Source organism: Protopterus annectens, chromosome 5.part0 (assembly GCF_019279795.1).
Source record: "Protopterus annectens isolate FY-2018-M chromosome 5.part0, PAN1.0, whole genome shotgun sequence".
Classification (NCBI taxonomy): Eukaryota; Metazoa; Chordata; order Ceratodontiformes; family Protopteridae; genus Protopterus; species Protopterus annectens.
Window position 1 is genome coordinate 1,354,547,365 of NC_056735.1, and position 27,731 is coordinate 1,354,575,095.

General features: G+C 38.3%; 1 protein-coding gene across 1 annotated transcript in view; it reads left to right on the plus strand.

Annotated features, from left to right (window-relative positions):
- ANKRD42 (ankyrin repeat domain 42) overlaps positions 1–27,731 on the plus strand; it is a 1,245,350-nt gene that overhangs the window by 1,070,983 nt on the left and 146,636 nt on the right. Inside the window, exon 11 of the mRNA XM_044071151.1 lies at positions 9,050–9,191. Coding sequence (XP_043927086.1) covers positions 9,050–9,191 — 142 coding nt within the window. The remainder of the gene's footprint in view (positions 1–9,049; positions 9,192–27,731) is intronic.

Sequence of the window (27,731 nt, forward strand, 5' to 3'; positions counted from 1 at the left end):
CAACAGACATCACCAACTTTAGACCTATAACAATCTTACCCCCCAAAAAACAAAATACTTGAAAATGTATTCAGAAACAGTTGCTAAACTATCTCCTGCAGGGAGAACTCCTATCTCCCACACAACACAGCTTCTGTCCCTCCCATAGTACTAACACCACACTTCTACCTGTTATAAACATTGTCAATAAAGCCTAGAGATAACGTCAAACTATTCTCTTTATTTCTAGACTTGTCTAAAGACTTTCGACACAGTTTGTCACAGAAAACTTCTACTTCAGATGTCTTCACTATGTCTATCTCAGCCCAACATTCTGTAGTTTAAAAGCTACTTGTCCAATAGATATCAGTCAGAAAAATGGCACTCCAGCCTCTCTCCATACCTCCCAGTCACCACTGGTGTACCATAAGGCTCTATCGTTGGTCCCCTCCTCTAACATTCTCACCAACACCCCCACACAGCTATAATACAATACAGATGGTTCCACAAGCCAGTGCATACACCTTGGCACATCTCCAAAACATTACTCAGGAAGCTTTAACAGCCACTGAAACATGACTTTGTAACTCACAACTCATGCTGAACCCCCCCCCCCGCCAAAAAAAAAAACAACCTTTTTCCCCAAATTCCTTTCTCATGAAAAAAAAAACAAAATTTTAAATCCTCAGTTTTAGTAATATAACAACCATTGAAGTCACTTCTCATAGGAAATGATCATGGATGATAGTGGATGATAATCTTAAATTCGACCTGTATATACAAAATTACATTTAAAAAAAATCACCAAAACTAGGAATGCTTTACAGACCTAAAAACATTCTCACCAACACAATTAAAACTAAACTTGGCCACTACTTACCTCCTTCTCTCACAGCTTTATGGCACTCCCAGCCTTACTAACCTCCAGGCATCACAAAAAGCAAAACTTGAACAATGCTGTAATAAAGCTGCTAAATTTGCAGCAAATATCCCTGTCAGAACCCATTACTGTATAGTACTAAAAAGTCTAAATTGGTTAGAACTACCCTATCAACTAACATATGCACAGCTTCTTGCCACCTGTAAAAGTATTCAGCATCCTTCTGTTGTCCACTCAGGCATTGTGATCCAATGACCAAACACTCCTCTGTGTCCACAAACCTATCAAATCTGGACATGGTCTGTACTCATACCATGTTGTTAAAGCCTGGAGCTACTTACCTGTATCCATAAGGTCATTTAAAATCATTCTGAAAGACTTCTGAACCACAATTCTGTCTGTGTTCTTGCTCAACAGCAGGATAAACAATATCCCTAAATATGAACAAGTACCTATTCATACCTTACACCTCCTTGCTCCCCCTTCTTCACTTACTTCTTTACTTCAATCAGTTTCTCTTCCCTTTGCAAGGAGCTTCAAAATGGACATAACCTCTAGTTCAATGTCTTTTTTATTTTTGGGGGGGGGGGGGCTCAGTTACCCAGGGAAAGAATGTTCCCTTTCTTTCTGTCACCTAACAAGAATAAGACCTGTTCTTGTTGCCAGAACAAAAGGTCAGTTAAAAAAGTGATGGTACTCACCAAAATGCTGGATCTGTGAGAAGAGATACAGTTGCAGGACGCACCCGCCACCTTATCACCATCTTCCGCTTTGTTACTTTCTTTTGCTTAATTTGTATCTTTTGTTACAGTGCTGTATTACAGGACTTTACAGTTTAACAGTGCTGAAAAGTTAATGTGCTGAGCAATCCACACACCTATGGTATCAGTCTTCTGTGTTTCTACACCTTAATTTACTTATCGATGCAGCATTATGGAGAGTTCCTATAACTTTGTTTGTTGATGTTAAACCCATCAAATTATACACTTTCTCAAATATCTCAGAAACTAATTTCTTCTCTGTAATCTTCTAGCTCAGAAACCAAATCATGATTGTATGCAATCAAGAGACTTGTAACTCTATCTATCATAATGCCTGAAAGTTTGTTTTAAATGTTAAGTTACATGGGGTTAGTGGCCAGTGCAAATAGGGCTATGAACAGTGGAAATCCTTGATGTGAAGTTGTTCTATCTCGCCGTTCATTCTTACAGATGGGTTCAGATCCTTGGCTCTGAGTTGGCCAACTACAAAGCTCGAGGTTTCCAGACAGCTCGAGGCCAGGTCCCTATCCCATGATGCACCTAGAGTTACCTCAGATCTAGTTTGCTGCTGCAATAGATTGGAGGTTCCTCAGCAATAGCTTGGGCCAGTAAAACTTTATTACACAGATTTTTTTCTTAAAAATTGTTAATTCTCTCTTAGCTTTAGCTTTATCTTTAGTGTGCTATTCCTTGGTGTGCCTTTTTCATATATATAATATAGCTTTTGGCCTTCGTTTTTTTCTAAAAGCCTTTATATTTAGTATAGTTAGAGTAGTTATATGGTTATATAGTTATTGTGTGCTTTCATAACTTTTCATATTTAGAAGTGCTTAGATATAGTTGTAGGTGTGTCTATTGTTGTAGTTTCACTGATTTTGTGCTTTTCATTATGGCTGACCAGGATAGGGATAAACATCCTAAGTCAGAATTCAAGAAATGTCCAAAATGTGGACAAAAAATGTCCGTAACAGATAGCCATGTAAATTGTGTTTACTGTTTGGGAGCTTTACACCTTCAGGAAAGCTGCTCCATTGTCATTCTTTCTCTTCCAGGGTCCTTCAGGATTGAAAGAGAAAGTTAATTGACAGAGGTTTAGTCAAACCATCTTTTCAAGAAGCTTTGAGCGACCAGGACAGATCTAGCAAATCCTCAAAGTCTTCTAAGGCTTCTATTTCTCTGAAGTAAACAAAATCTAAAAAAAACATCGATGTTGGCTCCACAGCCCTTGGAGCCAACCGTCCTGTCCTTTCGGAGCTGGTCCCTGGTCCTGGAGCCAGTATCCGAAGTGCCTAAATCTCCACTCCTGCAATCTGTACCTCCTTCTATCCACTCATCTCGGTCTTCGATAAGCCTTTCTGATTTGGACGTGGATCATGTGGTGCAGAAGCTTTTACAGGCACCGGCCTTTGCTAAATTTTTATCGGCTCCGACCCAAACCGCTTCGGAACTGAAGACCCTTTTACCATCTACTACTTTTTGTCCTCTTGAGCCATACTGGTCCTTCGGAGCCAGAGGAGTTGGACTTGATCGTTGAGCCTTCAGAGTTGACGCCTGCTCCAGTGTCTTCGGCTCTGTTTACTCTGATGTCTTCAGCACCAGTCAAGGAATCTAGGAGCTGACACTTTCTGGTCAGTTCCGGGGAGTATAGTCGGACTGACTTGTTGGTCCCAACTCTGCCTCTCGGGGCTTTGTCTCAGATGAGCTCGGCTCCTACCTCTGGCTCAGAACCCACTGTCTCAGTGCCGGGGGTATCGATGGTTTCCTTGGATCCGTCGGTCCCTTCTCATCGAAGCAGAGGTGCCTTCAAAGCCACGAAGAGTTATGTCTCCTAAAACATCTTCGACTTCAGGTCCAGCTACCTCCTCCCTAAAAGTGCCTGTATCTGCTTCTGCTTCACAGATCCTTACTACACGTAGAGACCCAGAGCCACAGGAAGCCCCATTGGGTGGTCCCTGCTCTTCTGAGACCTCACCAGAAGTTCCCACTGATGAGGTTCCCAGGAAGAGAATCTGTAAGAGGAAGCATCTAGACTCCCCACAGGAGTCTCTCACATCCGATACAGACTTAGATGAATCAGAAGGGTCCCCACGGTCCCCCTCTGAGGATATCTCATTTGCTGAAATATTAGAAATCCTTAGGCAGAGGGGTGACTGGCAGTCCACCAACCCTACTGAAGATGAGTCGGTTCTCCTGAAGGCTTTTGGGTCTCAGCCCTCCACCTCTTGGGTGTCTCTGCCCTTCAATAAGCTTATGGAGCTGGGTCTCACGAAGGGCGTGGGAGTCTCCGGACACCATGGAGCCTGTCCCCAGGAGGCCTAATAAATTTATTTCTGCCTCCAAGGAAAAATCCTTTCTTACCAAGGGAGTGCCAGTTGATGCCATGGTGGTGGCGGCAGCCACCAAAAAGGAAATTTCTGAAACTTCTTCCTCTATCTATCCTCCTAACAGAGAGATTCTAGGATCATGGATAGATACGGGAAGCGCACCTACAGTTCAGTGACTTTTGCACTGCGTTTGCTCAACTATCTCATCCATTTTACTAGACTGCAAAGAGATCTCCTAAAAGAGCTCGGAGGTACTCTTCAGGGTATAGTAGCTGCAGGAACTTCAGATAAAGTCACCCCCCAGCTTGCTATCCTCAATTCCATAGTAAACTTGTCCATGATGGAGTGAGCAGAGCAGCAGGTACAGGAATTGCTCTTAAGAGACACTCCTGGATGCGCTTGTGTTCCTTCATGGAGCCCTTTAAGTCATCCTTTGTCAACACCCCTTTGGATGGCTCGTCCCTTTTCGGGTCTAAAGTTAAGGAAACTTTGACCAGGTCTGAACAGGAAGGAAAGACTCTGTCTGCCATCGGAGTCCATTTTTCCACCCCTACCAGACCCAACCCCAAGGGTCAATGGGGAGGAAAGATGTGGTTCCATAAAGCCCAAGGAGCCTTTCAGAACACATGGTGAACCCCACTCCAGGAGCAGAGGAGGGGGCAATAATGGAAGACGCCGCCCTCGCGGCAGAGGGGGGGGCCGCAAAACCAGGGTGACAGAGATCAGTTCTTTGGGAAGCCCTACCAGCATTCCTGAAAGGAGGCCTGACTGTCCTACTTAGGCAGTCGGGGGTCACTTATCTTTTTATCCAGATGCCTGGCTCAAAATTCAAATGACAACTGGGTACAAAGTATTATTTCCAGAGGATATTTCATTCCTTTTGCCACACCCCCTCCATTGAAAAGAAAAATCCCAGACATTCCACCCAGTTACAGGGAACAGGCAACAATAGAGGTCCAAATGTTGCTAAGAAAAAGAGTCATGCAACCAGTCCCAGCAGACCAGATAGGATCCGGAACTTACTCAAGATTCTTTTTAGTTCCAAAAAAGACAGGGGACTGGAGTCCTGTTTTGGACCTCAGCAGACTAAACAAATCTGTCAAGAAAGAGAAGTTCCGGATGGTCACTCTTCAGTCGATACTTCCTTTCTTAGGGAAAGACAATTGGATGTGCTCAATAGATCTTCAGGATGCATACTACCACATAAAATTTGGCCAGACCATCCAGGGATCATCTGCTTTTCCTGCTGGGAGCCAGTCATTAGCAGTTTTGAGCCCTGCCCTTTGGTCTCACTACAGCCCTCAGAGTGTTCACCAAATGTATGGCAGTGGTCACGGCTCACCTGAGAGTTTAGGATTCCAGATGTTTCCGTACCAAAACAATTGGCTCCTCACCGCCACCACCAGCCATTAGCTCATACAAGCTAGGGACACCACTCTTTCACTCTGCAGTCATCTGGGCATTACAATAAACTCAGAAATATCTGCCTTGTCACCATCGCAACATACAGTTTTTATCGGAGCAGAATTGGACACCACCACCACCACTTTGAGACTTCCAGCAGAAAGAGTCTTAATACTCTGTCAGCAGGTCCACAATATCATATCCAAAACCAAGGCTCCAGCATCAGAAGTACTAAAATTGTTAGGCATGATGGCAGCTGCAATATTAGCCATACCGTTGAGTCGCATGCACATGCAGATTCTGCAATGGCTGTTGTTCACTCAATGGTCTTACCAAGAACTCCAATGTCTCATCTTATGATGATCACAAACAAATGCAAAAAGGATCTTCAGTGGTGGTTGACCTCTCTTCATGTTATAATAGGTCATCCTTTTGTTCTACCCCCGCCAGCGGCCACAGTGACCATGGACGCTTCCCTGATTGGGTGGGGGGGCATTTTCAGGGAAGAACAGCCCAAGGCACATGGACTGATCAGGAGACACCTCTACATATCAATGTCTTGGAGATGAGAGCAGTACTTTTAGCATTGCAGTATTTCCAGGACTCTCTTCCTCTGGGAACAGTTATGATTCAGACAGACAACATGTCAGTGGTCTGGTACTTGAACAAATAAGGAGGAACCAGGTCCTACCCCCTTTGTCGCGAGGCCCTAAGAGTATGGCAATGGGCTACATCCACCCAACGCTTTCTGTTAGCAATGCACATCCCAGAGAAATCCAATGTGATAGCAGACGAGCTGAGCAGAGCCATTTTGTTGCCTCACGAGTGGTCCCTCAAGTAAGAAATAGCGGACAAGATATTCCGCAGGTGGGGCCAGCCTTGCTGCGACCTTTTTACCAATCACATAAACACCAAATGCAGAAGCTACTTTGCCCTGATTCCCCCTCTGGGAGAAGCCCCAAGGGACACATTCTTACATAATTGGCCTCCGGGTCTCCTCTATGCATTCCCACCAATCCCCCTGATACCCAAAGTACTACAGAAAGCAAAAGACCTGGGAAGGACCATCATTCTAATAGCCCCTCATTGGCCTCGTCAGATTTAGTTCCCCTTCTTTCAACTTCATCAATTGGAGGACCCTTGGATTATGGACCCAGTTCCAGATGATCTGACACACTCCTCGGGGGAACTTCATCCCCCTCTTCAGTCTCTGAAGCTGACAGCTTGGCTGCTCCAATTCCCAACATAGCCAGGTTCCATAACCTTTCAAATGAAACACAGCACATTCTAATATCCTCTCATAAATCCTCTATGAGGAAGCTATACCTTAGCAAATGGAAAAGATTTTCTATATGTGCCTCTCAAATAACATTGATCCCTACCAAGCCCCTGTGGCCTCCATATTAGAGTTCTTGACCATGATTTTCAACAAAGGAGCTGCAGCAGCAGCAGTTTGGGTTCAACTTGCTGCTATCTCTAATTTTCACCTTGGATTTGAAGGATTGAACATAATGTCACACAAACTATCCAAAGCCTTTCTTAAAGGGACTTTTCATCTCAAACCACCTGTGAAATCCCCTTATACCACATGGAATCTAAATTTTATGCTTTCTTACATTATTCTCCCTCCTTTTGAACCAGCTTCCTCATGCGGTTTGAAATATTTGTCATGGAAGACTATCTTTTTAGTAGCTATCACTTCTGCCCGCAGAGTGTCAGAACTTCAAGCCTTGTCCATAAAGCCTCCTTATTTGATTTTCCATGCTGACAGAGTATCACTACGAACTAATCCCTCTTTCTTGCCTAAAGTTTGTTCTGAATCAAATTTTTGATTTGCCAGTGTTCTTTCCCAAACACTCCAACAACTTAGAGTATATGCTGCACAAGCTCAATGTTCATAGACAGCTCAGATTTTATTTGGATAGAACAAAAGAGTTTAGGAAATCAGAACAGCTTTTCGTTTCCTTTTCAGATTCCCGAAAAGGTATGCCAGTAGCTAAAACAACTCTAAGTAGTTATCCAATTTTATCACATTAGTTTATTCAGCTGCTAATATGCCCTTATTACACAAAATTAAGGCTCATTCTACGAGAGCAGTGTCTACATCCTCTGCCTTTTCTGCTCGACTTCCTATAGACAACATCTGTGCAGCAGCCACTTGGTCAAGACCTCATACCTTTTATCACTCATTACAAAGTTGACAGGGCCTCTTTTGGGTCTACTGTCCTGAAAAACATACTCCTGTGAGCCACCTGAGAAAGATGGAGCTTGGGACGCTACCCATCTGTAAGAATGAACTGCGAGATAGAACAACTTCACATAAAGAAATGATGTACTTACCATAACATTCCATGTGAGTTATTCATCTCGCCTTCATTCTTACTTCCCACCCTCCTACCCCCTCCTGGGTTTTTCGAGGACCGAGATACTAGATTCTTCCTGGTTGCTCAACCCTTCTATGGCTTTCTCTTAGAGTGATAGAATGACACATCGTTTTATTATATGCAGCAAACAAGATCTGAGGTAAATCTAGGTGCATCATGTGATAGGGACCTGGCCTCGAGCTTTGTAATTGGCCGACTCGGATCTGAGGATCAGCTCCGAACCCATCTGAAAGAATGAAGGTGAGATGATCAACTCACATGAACATTATGGTAAGTACATAACTTCTTTTTTCACAACAATTGGAATTTCAAATAAAGAAGTCAAAAGACCATCTAGCTTATTGCAAGCATTTCTATAATTAAAATGTTGGGATCCAAATGTGCGCAAAAAGTAGTGTTTTAGTAGTTTTGTGTAGATGCAGAACAGTAAAGATTAGAGATTTTTTCATTTCCTCACTGTTTCATGATCTCAGAGTTAGTATGATTTTTTTTTTTTTTTTTTTTTTTTTTGAGAGAGGGGCCTTGGTGGTTTAGCTGTATTTGTTTGTGTGGAGATTGTAGACCACTGGGTAAGATTTTTGTTTCACACTGAATTGCAATTTGTGATTGTTTAGATTTGTACTTTTTGTCTGGTAGGGTATTGGGAGTATATGGTATTAACTTCGACATGTTTGACTTTGATGCATGTTATTTCAATGCACTGAGTTTTGATCCTTTGTGTAATCAATGTAATACCATATAACTATATGTGATGATGTGAGCATCTGCATTACCAAAGGGCCTCAGTCCTTCAGATGCTGTGGCATGGGTTATGGTTCGACATATTAATGTAATCAAAAGACTTAGTTACTGCCAGCTCTATAGTGCCGAGGGACAAAGGCCTGACAACTGCCCAGACAACTCATATTCAGTTAGAGTTATGGGTGCTAGATGGAGCTGGCTGTGGAAGATTGGAATGCCTATCCTTGGGGGAAGAGTCCAGATTTACTCAGAAATGTAAGATGGATAAAGAGGTTTTGTTAGGGGAAAAAGGATGTTTGAAACTATATATTACAAGTAGTGTCAAAGAAAAAGACAAATGGAGAACTTCAAACATATTTGGAAAAAGCACAGGAGTATAATGTTTATAGAAAGGGGTTGGAAAACACTTCTGACAGAAAAAAATTAAGCAAGTTAGAGAAAGACATCCAGTCTTTGATGTTCAATTTTAAAGTATTTTTTTTTTTAGATAAGCTTCTTTGAAAAAAAAAATCTGTCTATATGTAGGTGTGCATATATATCATTAAAATGTATCCTTTGGTTGTAAACATCTAACAGCACCATTCAAGAACTTCAAGCCCAACTGGAATATGAGCGTTTACGCAGAGAAAAGATGGAGTGTGAGCTAGATGACTACCGAGCAGAAGTTAATCACCTAAATAAATGCCTGGAGAAAATGCAAGCAACAGAGGTTTCCGTAGTGAGTGTGCTTCTTTCTTCTATTTCAAATACATTAATGTACTATACATTTTTCAAGGACATCAATCATTTATAAAATGTTACTGTTTCTTTTGATGTAGAAAGAAAGAAAGAGAAATAGACTCTATTGTTGTGAAGTGGACCTATCACTAATCATCTTCTTCTTTCGGCTTTTTCCCTGTTAGGGGTCGCCACAGTGGATCATCTGTCCGCTCATGATTAGCAGTGGAGTTCTACAGTGTCGAGTTGCCAGCCCGGCACCCAACCTTCCACAGAAGGCACACACACATGCACACACTCACACCTAGGGCCAATTTAGAGTGTCCAATCCACCTACTGCATGTCGTTGGGATGAAACCGAAGCAACCGGAGGAAACCCACGTGACCACAGGGAGGACATGCAGACTCCGCACAGAAGGCACCCCAGCCGAGAATTGAACCGGGGAACCTCTTGCTGTGAGGCGACAACGCTAACCGCTGCACCACCGTGGCCGCCCTGGGCCTATCACTAATACATATAACTAAAGACAAGCTGCTTTTCTGTCTTTCTAGTAATCAGACAGATTAGCTTAGTTTGACAATTCTGCTAACCCCAGCCTAATTGATAGAATATGAATGACTTGATCATTTAAAATCCTAGATGTTGCCTTAAGCTGACTGGTATGTAAACCTTGTTTAGGATATGGTATCTAAGAACATATGCCAAATTTTACTCATTCACTCCTAGTAACTGGAATGATAAACCTCCATTAGGCTTCTTGCTTTCTGGAGCACTTTCTGAAAGATCAAGTGAAAGAACATAAGCCAAACAATTGTAAATATTGTGAACAGTAAATGTTCAAAATTTGAAAACAGCAAAATATTCAGCAAAAAAAAATATTTACAAAGATAGAAGTTAGTGCTTTGACAGTGGTTACATTGGTACTGTGCTATATCATAATGTAGAAAAAATCTAGAAATTATATTTTCTCTAAATTTACCCAAACAACTTGGACGTATACAGCCCAGTTATATATTGCCAGCAGGAGGCTTCAATTTTGCCAAGAAATTCCTTACTAAGCCTTTCTTTTGAAATAGTTACAAAACCTAAACAATTATGGTATGTATTTATATAATTAAAAATATAAATAGCATTCAATATCTTTAAAGCTATACAACTCATGGTGCAGGTGTCAAATGACAGTTATCTTCAACATTGCCCAAGATTTCACCAGACATTATGCTATAGTTTCTAAGTCAGTTGGCTTTGGAAATATTAATGTATATATGGTAATACTACATATCTACAAACATACAATTAGCAACATCTCAAACACATTACATTATATATGGTTAATGAGTGTATTTTTCTTTTTCTTACCATGGTATTTCACATTATAAGTACATAGGTACTTAGTAAGCTAGTGACCTGTGAGAATCTTCAGAAGCCTAGCTTTACCTTCCCATGGTATTTTTAGTCCTTTTTTATATGAATAACTCAAAGGAGGCAGAATAAGGAATGTCAGGACTTAACTTATTTCCCCCATCGACAAGAAAATGGGTGGATGAATTTTCATTTTCCCATCAATTCATCCAAGTTCCATTTGAATGGTTAAGAAGAGTACTTTGCTCTAAATAGACTTGCAAAGAATGTCAGGACTTTACTTATTTCCCCTATCTACATGGGAAATGGGTGGATGGATTTGCATTTTCCAATCAGGTCATCCAAATTCCTTTTGAATTATTAAGAAGAATACTTTGCTTTAAATGGACTTGCAAATGTGTAACAAGTCTGACAGAATTGGGTCTGTTAAGGCTGTATACTTGAGGCAGAGGTTGCCTCAAGTAGAATTCTGTAAGATGCTGAGAAGACAGATAAGTATTTGAGATGATCTGTGTAGTCTTTTCTGGTTTAGGCCCTTGATTTCTTTTAGCAAGAAAGTGCTGTGGTCATTCCAGTTGTGATAAGTGTTTGGACAGGTACATACCAAAAGGAGCATTCTACTCAATGACTGGCCTGAGGAGAGCTGAGTACAGTGGAATGATTACAGCTCTGGACCTGGATGCCATACCCTTAGATGTAAGTTGTGCAATGAAAAAGGACTTCATTACAATAGTAAATATATGGCGGTGAAAGGACAGTTCATTGTCAACAATAAGTTCCCAGGTCCATGACTGTGGGATCGCCTTTCAGGGATGTGTTGTTCAGCAAACTGTTTGGGAAAGACCCACTTGGAGGATCATGGTTTCCTATGGGGAGTTTATGTTGGCACCGAGTTTACAGTCCTCTACAAACTTGGTCAACCATAGACACTTAGTATTTACTCTGACCTCCAAGAAGTAAATATCAAAAAGGAGTAGCCCAAAGACTGAAACCTGTGGTATCCTGCTAGTAACAGGTGTCTTGGAGGAGGTCAAGCTGCTCACTCTGATTTCCTGAGTTTTATTTGTGAACCAATTTGCTATTCAATGAGTTACATAGGCATTTATATTTAGCTGGGAGAGATTATCTAAAATACCGCAATGCTGGGTTGTGCTGAATGCCTCTTTAAGGTCTAGATATGTAGTGTGTACCAATTTACCTTCATCCATTGCCTCAGTAATCTTCTCAAAGAAGTCAACCAGGTTGAGTAGACAGGATCTGCCTTTGATGAATCTGAACTGACTTGAGTCAAGAATTGTAGATTACCTATGTCCTTATTTATTAATTTCATAATAATCCTTTCCATGGCCTTGCAGATGAGGCAGGGCAGATATATGTGTCTATCATTACCTGGATCCATTGATGCCCTCTCCTTTTGCAAGGCAATGTCTGTTGGTGTTCTCCAGTCATCCAGCATGAAAGCTGTTTGAAACTGATGCTAAATAGTCACTGTAGGGGGTCTGATGAGCCCTGTTTCAAGCTTGCCAGTAGGTGGCCTGGTATGTTATCTGGCCTCAAAGTAGTAGTGTTCTTGGCCTTCAGTACCTCTTCTTGGGAAATATAAGGGGGATGTAGATGTAGGTTCATAGGTGTTTACTAGGCTAACGACTACAAGGGCCTTTGTAAGCCTAGCCATGCATCTCAAATCTCTGACTTGATAAGTGTAAGCATGGGCCTGGGAGATGAACCATTTACAGGCTGCCTGTGTCCATTAGAGAGATAGGTGCCAAACCAGGGATGAATTTCAGGTTTCTCATCCAATTGTCCAAGTTGCACTTGAATTGGGTTAGGGAGGAACTCTGCTTCACATGGATGAGGAGCTTGTTCCACAGATGGGGTAGTCTCTGGGATACATACCTATCTCTCTAGCAGGTTCTATTTATATCACAGGCAAGGTTTAAGTCTTTAAAACGGGTGTTGTTTGTTTTGTCGATATGCAGGAAGTCCATCAGAGTGGGGTCTGACAATGCTCTGTATGCCAGGCATATATTTCCCCTCAAAAGTCTGTAAGAGACATAATACAGCGATACGGCCTTGAGGTGGTCTGCATAGGACATTTTACTTATGTCCTATATTATTTTAGTGAGGAACCTCTGTGGATGTTCCAATTGTTGGATATGCCTGGGGCATGATGAATGCCAAATACAGTAGAGCAATGACTCCCTTGGACTTAGATGCCATTCCTTTGTTTTATAAGTTGCGCAACAAAGAATGATTTCCTCACCACTGTAGACACATGGTGGTCAAAGGCTAGATTACTATCTATGTGTGTCCCTAAGTCCCTGACTACTGGGTCAACTGTAAGAGGTGTGTTGTCAATATGATAGTTACCAGGGATGGATGACTTTCCAAAGGATACTATTATGCATTTCTTGGCATTTAGTTTTAGTCCATGACTCTGACACCAGTTGTTTGTCTGTATAAGCCCCTCCTGCAGAATATTTGTGTCAGTGTGAGATTCAATGACAGCTCCTAATTTGCAATCATCTGCAAATTTAGTCAGCCAGAGACCACTGACATTGGCCTTGACTTCTGAGAAGTAAATGCCAAAAAGGAGCAGCCTAAGGACTGATCCCTGAGGAACTCCACTTGTGACTGGCCTCTTTGTAGAGGTGGATTCCCCAATTCTAACTTCCTAGGTCCTTTCTGTAAGCCAGTTGGCTATCCACCAGGTGACATATGGGTTTGTACCTAACCTCTTGAGTTTGTCAACAATGCCCAAGTAGGATTTTGGGTCAAATGCCTTGGCCAGGTCAAGGTAGGCAGTGTGAATGATTTTGCTGTCCTCCATTGCTTTGGTGACCTTCTCAACGAAGTCCACTAGGTTGAGTAAGTATGGTCTACCCTTGACAAAACCAAACTGGGTTGGGTCCAGTGTCTGGAGGTTTACTATATCTCTATTGATCATTTCATTCATAATGCTTTCCATGGCTTTGCATATAAGACTGGTGAGACTTATGGGTCTGTAGTTTCCAGGGTCTGTAGATGGCCCACCTTTGTGCAGAGGGATGACTGTTGCCTTTCTCCATTTATGAAGCACAAAGCCTGTTTGGAGGCTACAGTTAAATAGTAATTCCAGAGGCCCTTAAAGGTCATGTTTCATGCTATTTAGAAGGCATCCTGGAATATTGTATGGGCCCATTGATGCAGTGTTCTTGGTCTTAGAGAGAGCATTAAAGACCTGTTCCCTAGTGATAGTAAGGGGAGTTATATTTGATAATATTTCCTGAGGGAAGGTTGAGGGGGAGAGAGGGGTAAAGTTACAGCTGAATTTATCAGCCAGGAGGTTTGCTATATCTTCTGGCTCAGTATAGGTGACTCAATTTACAATGAGATCTGCACACAGTTGTGTATTTCCTTTGAGGTTGTAGACATAGCCAAAGAATGCTTTGTGGTTGTCCTTGGCCTAGGAGGCCAATCTTACCTCAAATTTGGCAGACTTTATTTGTCCTCTGTGTTGTTTGTTTAGTTTTATGAGAGTGCTTTTATCCTGCTGGGTGCTGCACCTCCTAATTTTGCCATGATTTTCTTCCTCCTGTTATACAGTCTATTGATTTTGTGATTCCACCAGAGTGGCTTGTTTTTTCAGTTATTTTTGTACTTCTTCCTGGTGGGTACAGCTGCCCCTGTGCAGCTATTAACATGCTTGTACAGGTTTCTGTGAACAGTCCTGCATAGGCAGCAAGGTGTGTAATCTGGGAATATTGGAGGGGACAAGGGTAAAAGTTAAGCTAAATTTGTCTACTAATAGATTGGCTGTGATTTCTGGGTTTGAGTATGTGATATAATTTACTATTAGTTTGTTTTTTGCCTTGCAACCTACTAGAGTTTCTTTGTGCTATCTACTGAGTCACTTTACAGAAGCTGATAGAGTGCCTCTGATGCCTTGTTCTTTGGTATTGCAACTGCTGTCTTAGCCTATTAGTTAGCCAACCAGTATCCCTTCTTATACAAATACCACTAGGCCAGTGAAATGAAGCTGCAACCACAAGAAAGATAATCAAAACTTTAATAAAATCACCAGTGAAATGAAGCTGCAACCACAAGAAAGATAATCAAAACTTTAATAAAATCACCAGTGAAATGAAGCTGCAACCACAAGAATGATAATCAAAACTTTAATAAAATCACCAGTGAAATGAAGCTGCAACCACAAGAAAGATAATCAAAACTTTAATAAAATCACCAGTGAAATGAAGCTGCAACCACAAGAAAGATAATCAAAACTTTAATAAAATCACCAGTGAAATTAAGCTGCAACCGCAAGAAAGATAATCAAAACTTTAATAAAAACAAATGCTTTATGCCTAAAGTGGTATCCTAGTTTGTGCCAAGCTACCCACCTCCCTTTCTTGTTGACAGAGAGAGAGAGAGTATTCTTCATACTCTGGATGTCCACAGACAACTTGGATATTACCTTGATGGAATTAAAACCTTCAAAGACTGATCAGTTATTGATTTCTTGCAAAGTAAGAAAAAAGGACAACCAGTGTCAAAGCAAACTGTCACAAAATGGTTGTTATGTGCTATTTTCTTTTGCTAATAACCACAACAACAAATCAATTCCACTTAGGGTTGAGGCACACTCTACCAATGCCTTTGCTTCATTAGTGGCTTTTTGGAAATGGGTGGACTCTAGAAGCATTCTAGAAGCAACAAATTGGTTCTCTGTACTTACCTTTGCAAAATACTGCATTCCTTTTCCAGGTCTAGAGCAGGTTTTGCTTGGACCATTCTCAAGAGGCTCTTGAACCCTCATCCTTCTTCTGTCCAGCATCCAGTCATTATTAGCTATGGTAATCTACCTTTGTAGCTTACGCTACTGCCACAATGATTAGATGAACACAGTACAGTTGTGCAAGTAAACTTTTCATAACAGTCAATTTTTGAATGATCACTGTGCAGTAACTTCTTCCTCCCACATCCCTCTTCTATTGTATTTTTTGTTGTGAGGGTGTGCAGATTGCTTTTTATTTACATAGCATTATCTTCTTTAAGAGCTTTAGCCTTCTTCTTTCAGCTGACATGAAACACTGAATGGTTTGGTGGTCAAACCATTGATTTTCTACAGCTCTACCTGTGCTGTCAACAGTCTGGGAACATGGAAGATGCTCTTAAGCTCTGAAAGCTGACTGGCTTTTATGTCTTGTTGAGGATATAACATATATAGCTAAGGCTACTACACCAGTGATTATTCGAGCATCTAATGCTATGGTAAGTTTAATTGCACATCTGTACTTTCTAGGGGATTCATGTACACTCGCCGAAGGTAGTATTGAATGTAAAAAAAAAAATGAAAACCATTTGCCAAAATACCTTCAGTAAACATTGAAGAAAAACTTTTTTTGTAGGGGAACGTCCATCTGCACCCCTCAATTGAGGGGAATCCCTCCATCCTTTGGACGTATGTATACCAACTTAAGGTTGTACAACAGTGGAAAAAAAGCAAATTCCATTGTTGGTGAAAGTAGTTTTGATGAACAGTGTTTAAACATTTCACTTTCGCCAAAACTACCTTGTGCGACCTGACACATTCCCCTGCATTTGTATGGTGCCTGGTGAAACATGGCTGCATGATGAGCATCGCCTTGCAAACACGGGCAACTATGCTTATGAATGACATGTAGCTCACTCAGTTATGCAAATATGAATGCATATATGAAAATATGAATACTAAGTGACAAACTGTGCAACTTTGATTAATGGTCTTAGTGTCATTTTGTTTCTTATACCTTGCCCTTCGTAAATTGCCTACTGCTAATTGGTAAGTCACTTAGGTAAGGAATCAAGCTTCAAAAAATGCCATGAGACCATAAAGAGCTACAGCTGTTAAAAAGCATGCAAAACAGCAAAAGGCAATCTAGGTGAAAATTAGTTAATATGAGATGATTGCTTTCCAGAATTGTGGTACTGGGTCCAGAATTAAGTATTTAAAAAAAAAAAAAACTAGCTTTATTTTCCTTATTTGAGTATGCAAATATATGAAATTCAAACTGATTGTTTAAAATAATGGTCACAAACACATTACTTTATTCTTTATGCTACTGACTTTCTGTCTTTCATCACACTTGATACTTAACTACATTTAATATATGCCCAGAGCCTAACAGACCAATTTAGCTTCACTTTGTTTTTAATTTGACCATAACTGATATTACTTTAAGCTCCCTGCTGCCATTTATTAGTACCATCTAGACTTAATTTTAAAATATAATATCATTATAAGGGCACACCTTTTTTTCAGAGGATGGGGAGAAGTATTTAGCAGATGGCCTCAGCTAGGTGGGCATTAGATGGAGCAGAAACTCCAATAAAAAAAGCTCTCCGTTAGTATGGATTAGTGTTGACTCATAAACTGAACCTCATTTGCTCAGCAATACTATAGGCTACGGTAACAGCATCACACTTAGATATGAAACAGCTGCTTCAAGTGCAGCAGTACTTAAAGATGACAGGTCTGTCTTCTTTCCAAGTGTGCTCCAGAGCCAAGTAGCTCAAAATGAGGTTTAAACAAAAGAGTGATGAAATATTAGCTCTTTTTCTGCAGAACTGAAAGAGGAACTCTGAAATCTGGACATACTTGAGAATTGGAAGCAATGAGGGAAAGTACTTCACAGCCCTGAAATAGATTAAGACTGGAAAAGGGAGTGAGGGCTCCAAGATGGCTGCACACTGATCAACAGCTTAATTTCAGTTGTCCCAGTATGAAAAAAAGAACGTGAGAAATAAGAATCAGAGGTATTTTTAGATTGAGTAAAATTCAGTTATTTGCTCATAAGTACATTGCCTGGATGCCAGTAAAGATGAAATTTAGAGAACCTGAAAGAAAATTAAGCAGAAAAGGTGACAACAAAACACTGGTTGGGAAGAATCCTGCAGGTGTTCAGCAAAAAGAAGTTCAAGCTTCAGCTCTGATCCTTAGAAGAAAAAATAAATAAAATGTACTCAGAGGTGAATAAAATAAATGAAACAAAGCAGGAATATATCAGCTCAAATAATACAAGGCTGGAAAAAATAGAAGAAGCCTTAACTAGCTACTACTCAGATGAAATGATAAAACTGCAGACGTCAGAGGTTGAAATGAAGAAAAGGATGAATTAATATGACACTTCTCAAGAGGAGCTGTTTCAGAGGAGAGAAATCACAGACAAAGCTGAGGTTTTCTGCTGTAGTAGAGAAAATGGAAGGAACAAACTGTATTAATTTTATGAAAACCCAAATAGTCAACCAGACTGATATTCTACATGAGAATTTATTAATTGAAAGGGCACATCAAGTGCATGCTCCAAGCCTGGTCATGAGAAAGCAGCCAAGATCTGTATTAGTAAACATGTAATCATACAAGCAGAAAGAGCTGATCCTGACAAAACTTTAGTGGAAGGGGAAAAATATAAAAAAAATTGTAGGCAATAGAGTATTTGTGCGAAAATGATTATTCACTTTATACTAGGCAGAAGCTAACCAAATTTATCCTGGTAATCAATGAGTGTTGAAGGTTAGGTGAAAGATTTAAGCTGCTGTATCCAGCTGTCTTCAGAATGTTTTTGGAGGATCAAATACATTTTTGGATGCAGAACAGACAAACGAATAAATAAAAAAGTTTATCCAACAAAAAGTGAGCCAGCAAACAGAAGGGGACTCAGCTTCTCATTCTTCTGACAATGAAGCTCCTAGAGAGACCTTGATAGTGAAACCTTTTCCAGTGTTCCAAAGGAAGATGCTTGAGAGACAGAAGAAATTATGAGTTGACTAGAAGAATTGGGAGTACCTTGGACTTGAATCAGTCTGGTGTTGGGAGATGGAGATGAACAGGAATAAGACCAGCAGCAGTAAAATTAGTGAACAATTGCTAGATTGTAAAGCATCAATTACATTTGTGAAATATGACTCTGCAAAAAAAAATGACTGAGACTTTGTTAAACTTGTGGGTGGACTGTGAAGCGTATACCCTACTTTATGTCATTAATATTTAGAAGGACACTAAAAGGGGAAAAAGTAACTAAGTAAAACTATTTTGTTTTTATTAGTATTTCATGATATAAATATGTATATAGTAAAACAGTTTTCTTTAGTGTATAGTCAAGGGTATTTTAAATTTGGGGAAGTCTTTTTAGTGACTATTGTATGTGTTAAAGATATTTAAGGAAACAAGTACTTCTTTAGTTGTAAGAAATAAATTCTTTACAATAAAACAAGAGAAAAAGGCTTGACAAAAGCATCTATAATGCTAATATACCATGATCTTGGGCTGCTAGGGTAGGGTAGATTATAAAAGTGCACTGATTATATTATATATCAGTTTAAGATATCTTCCCTTATGGCAAGCTTTTAAGCATGCAGGCTTGAAAAATAAGAAAAATGATAGCTATGAAAAATGCTAAGTTTCTTAACTGGTGCAAAGATATTAGCTTATTTTTGTCCATTAGTAAATGTTCAGTAGTGAAGACAGTTTTAACATTCTATTCTGTGTGGAATTTACAAAGATTTGTTGCTGATTTCTTTTGCCTGGAGACAAGCTGTTTGCAGGCACAAGCAATTAATCTCCAGACCACTAAGCATTCTTTGTTGAAAAAAAATCAAAATTTAAAGGTACAATGCCAAGCAGTTCAGTGAAAAATAAAGTTTGAAATTAATGGAAGTGAATAAGAGAAAGCAAACCTGCCTAGCAGCCTTTTTAACACCTTTATTAAATTATTGCTTAAGACATAGGCAAACATAAAAGAAAACAAACCAAATTAAAGTTTCTAGTTACATACATTATACATCACAGATTCTTTTTTTTTTTTTCAAAATTGATTTTTATTTCATTTTCAAGAAAACATCTGAAATTTCTACTTATTATACACCAAAGGTTAGTACATGAAGTATACAGAATAACACTGAAATATCTAAGGTCAAAGTTACACAAAAAAACTAGTATTGTAACACAAGATTACGACCAAATCACAACAATTCAAAGTCTCATTCTCTTGAAATATCGTACTTAATAACAATGGAATTAGAATAAACTTGGTGCATAACAGGTAAAAAAAAAAAAAAAAAAAAACATTTCTTAATACTGTACTACGTCAATCATGAAACTATTTACATTATATTATATACATATATATACACTGGTTGCCACTCATTAAAATATAATGTATTTAAATATTATGCTGAATGAAACCATGTTTATGATCATTGAATTATCTAGTGGATCATACCTTATCTTTTAAATTATATTGTACGCTATCCCTGATTATATTCTTGAGGTGGGAATATCTATGAGTTAGTTTAATGGAAAAGTAGAAAAGTGGAGTGTAGCATTATATATTAGTTTATCCTTAGGTTTAGGACATTATTTCAGTAAGGATTCCCCAATACTTCCTAAAATAGGACAATTTCTTTTTACTTATAGTTTTTAGTTTGTTAGCCAATACATACTTGATAGCTACATTTTTAAATTCTGTCCATGAAATTTTATCTCTATTAAGCCAGTTAAGAGCGATATAGGATTTAATCAGTGCACTTATCATTACTATGAGATGTTTGATTCTAATGTGTAGGTATTAGGGAAAATGTTTAGGATTGCCATTTCTCATGAGAGGGTAGATTTCATATAGCATGATTTCTCCAATTTCACTCTCGGAGAACTCCATAGTTTATGGACAGTTTTGCAAGACCAGAAAATGTGAAGAGTGTCAGCAATTGTGTTGGGACAAAAGGGGCAGAACGGTGAAAAGTTAGGGTTAATTTTATTTAGAAAGGATGGCATATGATAGGCATTGTTATTAATCATGATTTGAGTATAAATTAGTTTTTTATAGGGTGTGAGTTTTGTGGTTATATCTATCGCTGCTATTTTTTGTTCATCTGTAATATTTACATTTTTGGACATCCAGTAATTTGAGTATAAAATTTGGTTTTGGTACTTGTATCTCCCCTGATTAGACTGTAAGTGTTTGAAAGCATTTTAGTTTTTTGTACTAAACAGGGGACAATTTGTTGATAAACCTGAAATTCGTGTTGATTAACGTTGATTCCTGAAGTTTTTAGGCTAACTAGATACCTTATTTGTTTGATTATCAGGCGATATTTTTTGTTTACCTCCAGGTGTTCCATGGCAAAGTCTAAAGATTTATCTTTTATTTGATAAAAATCCCATATTGTGCATTTTTTAATAATTGGATAATTTTCTAGATTTAACATATTATTTAACTTGATTTCAGGGTTCTTATGTATAGGTTGTGCCATAGCTAGGGAATTCTTTATATTTAGCATAGAAAAGAGAGATTGAAAACTTATAATTTTGTTAATTATTATCAGATGGATATTGAGATTTCTTAGGCTTTCCCTGCTAAGAAAGGGAAGAGCTTTTGGATTGACATTAAAAGTGGCCAAGTATTGGTAATAAATTTTTATCCAAAGAGGGAACCAAGAAGTATCATGTGGGTCATAATGAATTAGGCGAATGATATGATTAGCATTAATAATATGATAGTATGTCTGGAAATCAGGGAGATTCAAGCCACCTTTACCTTTAGGTAATGCAAGTATTTTGTAGCTAATTCTCACATTCTTCGGATGCCATATAAATTTACTTAATGTTATTTTCAATTTGGCAAAGAATTTGTTAGTCATGAATTGACTAATGGCTTGAAGTTGATACAGGAGTTTTGGAAGTATATTCATTTTAATGATTGATGCCTTGGAAAGGAGAGGGAGGTTTAATTTTTCCCACCTGGTCCGGTCTTTTGTAATTTTTGTCCAGACCACATATAAATTCTCTTTTGGGATTTCCTTTTGTGGGTGCAGAAAAGTGACACCTAGATATTTGAGTGAGTATTCTGTTTTAACTTTAGAGTCTGGAAAGAAAATCTCCTTATGGCTTAGAGGATTTAACGGAAAAATTTTTGATTTACTTTTGTTCATAGCATAATTAGATACTTCTGAGAATTTGTCAATAGAGTTTAAAATTTTTATCAGATCAGTAGAAGAGTATTGAAAAAATATGTTGAGGTCATCAGCGTAAGCTGTAAATTTGGTTAGTATCTTTGAAACATAGAGTGATTAAAAGTTTTTTTGACTTAACTTTAAGAGGAGAGCTTCTAAGTAGAGATTGAATAGATATGGAGAGAGTGGGCATCCTTGTCTGGTTCCATTTATTATATGTATAGGGCGTGAGTTCCTTTTATTTATGTGAAGCGTAGTTGTGGCCTTGTTATATAGTGCTTTAATCATAGTAATAAATTACTCAGGTAAAGCAAAGCTTTCTAATACTTTAAATAATAACTTTAGGTTAACTCTGTCAAAAGCTTTTTGGGCATCCACAGAGAGAGCATACTTCGGTGAAGAGTCTTTAATAGCTTCTGTTAATAATGTATTATCCCAAACTTGTCTGCCTTTCATAAATCCTAGTTATTCTGTAGATATAATGGAGGGTATTACTTTATTCAATCTTTGGGCCAATATTGTTGCTAGTATTTTTATGTCTAGATTGATTATTGTTATTGGGCGGTAGTCGTTGGGATCATTACCAGGTGTGTTTGTTTTTGGTATAAGGATCGTTTTAGAGTTATTTATGTATAGGTCTGAAATTCCAAAGTCTATTATATGATTGTAAACCTTGAGTAAGATTGGACTAGTTGTTTCATAAATGATTTATAGAATTCTGCTGTATATCCGTCCGGGCCTGGGGATTTACCTGATTTTAATTTGTAAATGGCTAAGGAAACTTCTTCAGCAGTTATTGATGATTTAAGAAACTCTCTCTGTGTGTCTGTTATGTGTGGGAAATGCAGGTCATCTAAATAGTTTTAATTCCTATCTCATCTTCCCTGGGATGCGGTCCATAAATCTCCTGATAGATTCCTTCAAAAAATTTTTATGATTTCTTCATCTGAATTGAAAGAATTTCCTTTGTATATAATTTGTTTTATTGTTGAAGAGGGTGGTATTACTTTGATTATTCTGGCTAAGATTTTAGATGGGGTTTGGGCCCATTCTGAGTATTTGTGTAAAAGTTTAATTTCAGTGAGGGAGAGCTGGTTCATATGGATTTCTTGTATTTGTTTTTGAATAGAAGTGAACTGCTTCTCTAGAGCCAGATCTGGAGTAAGTTGCAATTGTAATTTGAGTTTTTTTAGATTATGTTCTAGATTTTCAATCTGGGCTTTATCATGTTTTTTGAGTATTGACGCTTTTTGTATTAGAATACCTCTAAGTGTTGCCTTAGTAGCTGTCCATTGTAAGTCCAAGGGGGTATTTACTGTTTCTAAGTTATTGTTAGTTTGTATAAGTGTTTCTCTTATTGCCAGACATATCTCTTTGTTATTCAGTAAGTTATGATTTAAGGACCAGGTTTTACTACATTGCTTATCCGTGTTTAGTTTGATCTCGTTTATAATTAATTTGATTTTTGCGTGATCAGATATGGTTCTGGGATCAGTATGAAACTTTATGTCAAACTTTCTAAATTATGTTGAGATTAGGAAGAAATCTATTCTGGACCATGAGTTATGTGGAATGGAAAAGAATGTATATTTGCTGATTGTAGAGTCGTGTCTGAAGAGTTCAAAAGGGTCTAAAGTCTTCCATTAGATCATTTATAAGGTTTGTTAGGGCTATGCACTGCTTATTATCTTTATTTGATCTATCTAGCTCAGGTCTGATAATCATATTCCAATCCCCTCCAATTAAATGTAAGTTATTTGGAAATTTTCCTAGAATTGAATAAATCTCGTAGAAGAACTCCATTTGGTGCAGGCAAGGGGCGTAAACGTTGAGTATTAAAATATTTCTATTAAAAGAAGGGAGGGAGCAATCTAAATAACACCACCTTCCATTTGGGTCATATTTACTTGATATTATATTGCCTTTGAAGGAGTTCTTAACTATTATTGCTACACCCTTAGAAGCATTATCGTTACCCGCAGCTATAACTGATTTTATCCATTTCCGTTTTGTTTCTTTTTTCCATTGAGAATTAGACATATGTGTTTCCTGTATAAGCATTACCTCAGCATCTGATTTGAATAATAAACGTAGGATTAACTTTCTTTTCCTAATATTCTGGAGACCTTTAACATTCCATGATTCCAGAGATATCATTTTCTCTTCTTCTAATTGTTACTATTTGGATTTGAAAAAATTTTAGAAATTCAACTGTGTTTTAAATCTGGTATGTGTGAAAGGTATGCTCGGGTATATAGTTTGGGAAGAATACTGAGATAAATGCTGATAAGATAAAAAACCACGAGTGACAACCAACCCCCCACAGAGCCCTCCCGTGCCTAACCACTAAGCTTCTTTTGTCTGTAAGATGTAGTAAAAACATAATTATAAACCAAACTATAATACAATAACCTATTTTCATTCTAAGATCCATCAGACTACTAGCACTTTCCTATATTTCGTGCCTGCAATTATTCACTTTGTACCATATGTTATGTATTAGTTATGGTGACTTACATGATAGAAAGGACAGTTCAAGATATGATATTTAGACCTTGGATCGGTCTATTATCTAGAAAAAAAATATATCATTATTTCTATATAACGTCTAGCTAATCCACTCTAATATAATTTTAAAACTCTTTAAGGCATATAAATGTACAAAATTTCTGTAATGAGTATTTCAATACACACTATCCACTGCTTTTCTTTCATTTTCCTTAACAATTGAAAACATCCTCTATTAGAGTCAGATAGATATTTCTTAATGTTAAAACCCGGATAGTTTTTACATATATATTCATGGTTCATACTATTAAAGATGAGTGCAAGACCTAGATATCTGCAGTATCCTAACTGTATCCCTTAGTTGCATCCTTGTATATACGATAATTCTGCTTTGTGAAGGCATTCATTCAGAGTCAAGTAGACATTCAGACATATTTAGACCCCAAAAGGGAGCCTACAGTTAAAGAATTTTACAAATATAAGCTTAGACTTGTATTACTATGGTTTTGGAGTTGGGTAATAGGAGGGTTCACTATATTCACATGTTATATTTCCCTCTTTTGCTACCCTGTATGAGAGAGAACTTGCTGAACCTGGCTATTGTCTCAAGGTTTCTTCTCCATTGCCTTAGTAGACAATTGTACTTGAGTAGAAATCCTGTACTTGATAAATGGTATAACGTGCCAACACCCTACTTCTTGTTGTGTTGGAACATAATTACTTATCTCCTAGTAGATGCTCTAAGTCTTCTTTGTGAAAGACTGAGCTGTTTAACCTTTTGTGGTGTTTGTTGGGAAGAAGAACAAGTTATTCTTAAAAACATTTATTCCTATTGTCTACTATCCAAATAATACAATTTTATGTGGGGAGGTTAGTCTGGATTTAAAAAACAAGATACTATTCGATGATTATCAGCATGTCCTTTCAAGGACATCTGTGTGGATGCGTGTATGTGCATGTATGCATGTGAATGTGTGAGTGTGTGTGTGTGCGTGTATGCGATTATGTGTGTGTGTGTGTGTGTGTGTGTGTGTGTGTGTGTGTGTGTGTGTGTGTGCGAGATTATGCGTGCATGAGTGTGTGTGTGTGTAAATGGAACAATACAGTTACTAGAGCATCATTTTAAATATGGTCAAGCATCGGAAGTGCGTTCTATTGAAAAGCAACAATTTGGCCATCCTACCATTACTTGGTCCCCAGGTAGAGTATATTGATCCATATAGTGACAGCTATAAGTTGTGACAGCAGAAACTACTATTAGCACATATCAGTTCTTGGAATGTCTACTGTTTTTTGTGAAATAATCTAACGAAGTGCATTTGTATATAAAGACCAAGAAATTGTTCAATATTTTTAAAAAATATTAGAAGTTAGTGGAAAGTGGAAAGTGGGGGATTTGCTTGCTTGTGCGACATCCTGCAGGACTCTTTCATGAGTTGCTTAACTCTCGTCATTGCCTTCCTTGTTCTGCGCTTATTGAAGTAGACATCACTAATCAGATAGTTCCGGCCACGCCTCTTTGAGAACAGGATTATATTTGCAAATTAAACAAGGTTGGTAGAGGAGCACAGAGAACCAGGTAAGCGCAGCTTATTAAGTTTTGTCAAATTTACGACCAGTGCCTGTGGTCGATTTACAGGATCCAAGGCACCTACCATCTCACAGTGTAAATGAGCCGATTTACAGGTTCCATTCGTTTCTCTTATATGTTCGAAATAGCAGCTATAGATGTCATATAGTGCCCTAGATGTATGTAACGCTAATCCCCCAGATGTAAAAAAGAAGATTCTTAGGGTCTTTGGTTGCTTGTTGTCTTAGTTCCGCTTGAGCACATACCAAGATACAAGTAGGGAGGGGATAGCAAGCCGCTCAGGATAGGTGCGTGTGCATAGTTGTTAATCTGAGCTTCCGACGGTTATACGGAGACAATAACCAGGATAGTTGAATATTGAAATGTTTATTTGATGTATTGGGCTGAGAATCCATTCTAAAAACAGTAGTTCTGTTCTTGTAAGATCTTTACAACATCCAAGCTTACGAATGAGCTATTGTTGAGCCTGTATGGGGCCGTATAAAGACTTTTCATTGCGGAAGAGATGGGCAGAGTTAAATCTTATTGCTAAGCTGTTATACGAGCCAGAATGATTGAAATGCAACTTATAAGTTATGATCTCTCTCTGTTTTGTTTCACCATATCGAGGAATGTGTGGCATGCTTATTTACAATTCCTTCGGATTCTTACATTACTTTCTCTATTTCCTTTACCTTTCTCTTTTTCTTCCCCATCTCCCTTCTTCCTTCTCCTACATACTCTTTTTTATAACTATCATCAGTCCAACGGTGCATAAATTACTCAATTCTTTCCTTCCCTTAAACCTCACTCCTCCTGAACATTATTCTGCACATATTGTTCCCATGGTTTCCATTTATTTCTATGTAATTTGTTCCTTCTGTTTTGAAAAGATTCCTCTACCATTTCTTTTATCTCTGTTAACAATATTCAATACTTCAAATACAGTTGGTTTAGACTTTGATTTCCATTTTCTAGCAGTTGCTTTTTTGGCAGCCACCAGAACTTAACAAGGCCTTACTATGTCTAGGTAATTCAGATCAACTCAGAATTGTGTCCCAGCACTAAATAATTATTTCCTTAGTTACACCCATTTGCTCACCCAATATTTCTGACAGAGTACTTTCTAGGGAATTTTTAAAGTCTACCAACTCATTACACTCCCAGAATATTTTCCCATTATCTCTCTCTTCCCCATCACACCTTCAACATTTGTCATGTACATGAGGAAAAATTATCTGGAGTCTGCTTAGAGTATAAAGATATCTACATAAAAACTTCCAAACAAAAATCCTAAATTCTCTAGACTTTGTTGTATACTTAGGAGCCATACATACATTATCCCATTGTTCCCTTGTAATTTGCTTATCCAGTCTCTCTTCCCAAGCTTCTCTAACCCCCTCTGATTGATTCTTATAGTTATTGTGCAATATTTTATATGCCCTACTAATTATTCCTTTTTTAACAGCAGCTTCTGTTCTAGATTCAACTAAAAAGTCTACCAGAAAAGGTCATTCAATTAGGATTCCCCTATCCCTTTGTCTTTGCCTATACTCTATCAGTCTCTGGTAGGGAAGGCAGTCTCTAGGTTTCAGTCCAAATGTCATCCTGGTCTCATCCCATTCTGTTACCTTTCCCTCTTTAGTTATTTGCTCTCATTACCTTGGTTCCTTTGCCTGTTTTCAACAGTGAGTTCCATCCTGCAACTTGCCTATTCTCTGCACCACTATTTGCAGTAATTCCTATCAGCAAAACCTTCTTTCTTATGTTGGCTTAGTTCTTAGAATACTTTCTGCTACTTTATGAATATAATGTTTTGTATGGCCGTTGTTATTCTGCTTAAGGATCTGTATCCAAAATCCTATTCTGTCCTTATTTCTTCAATTTCCCACTTGCTTCATCATCATTTTCCACTTTGTATTATATATTTTTGCTTGTGTTATGTATTTGAACCATAATTGTGTATCTCTAAATTATCCCTTCAAATCAGATAATCCTAAACCACCTTGTTCTCTTGAAGGATCAACTTATCCCACTTAACCTTTGCTGTCTTCCCCTTCCAGATAAGTTCCTTAAACTCTTTATTAATTATTCTCAACAACTCCTCTGGTTAATAAAATATGCCTGAC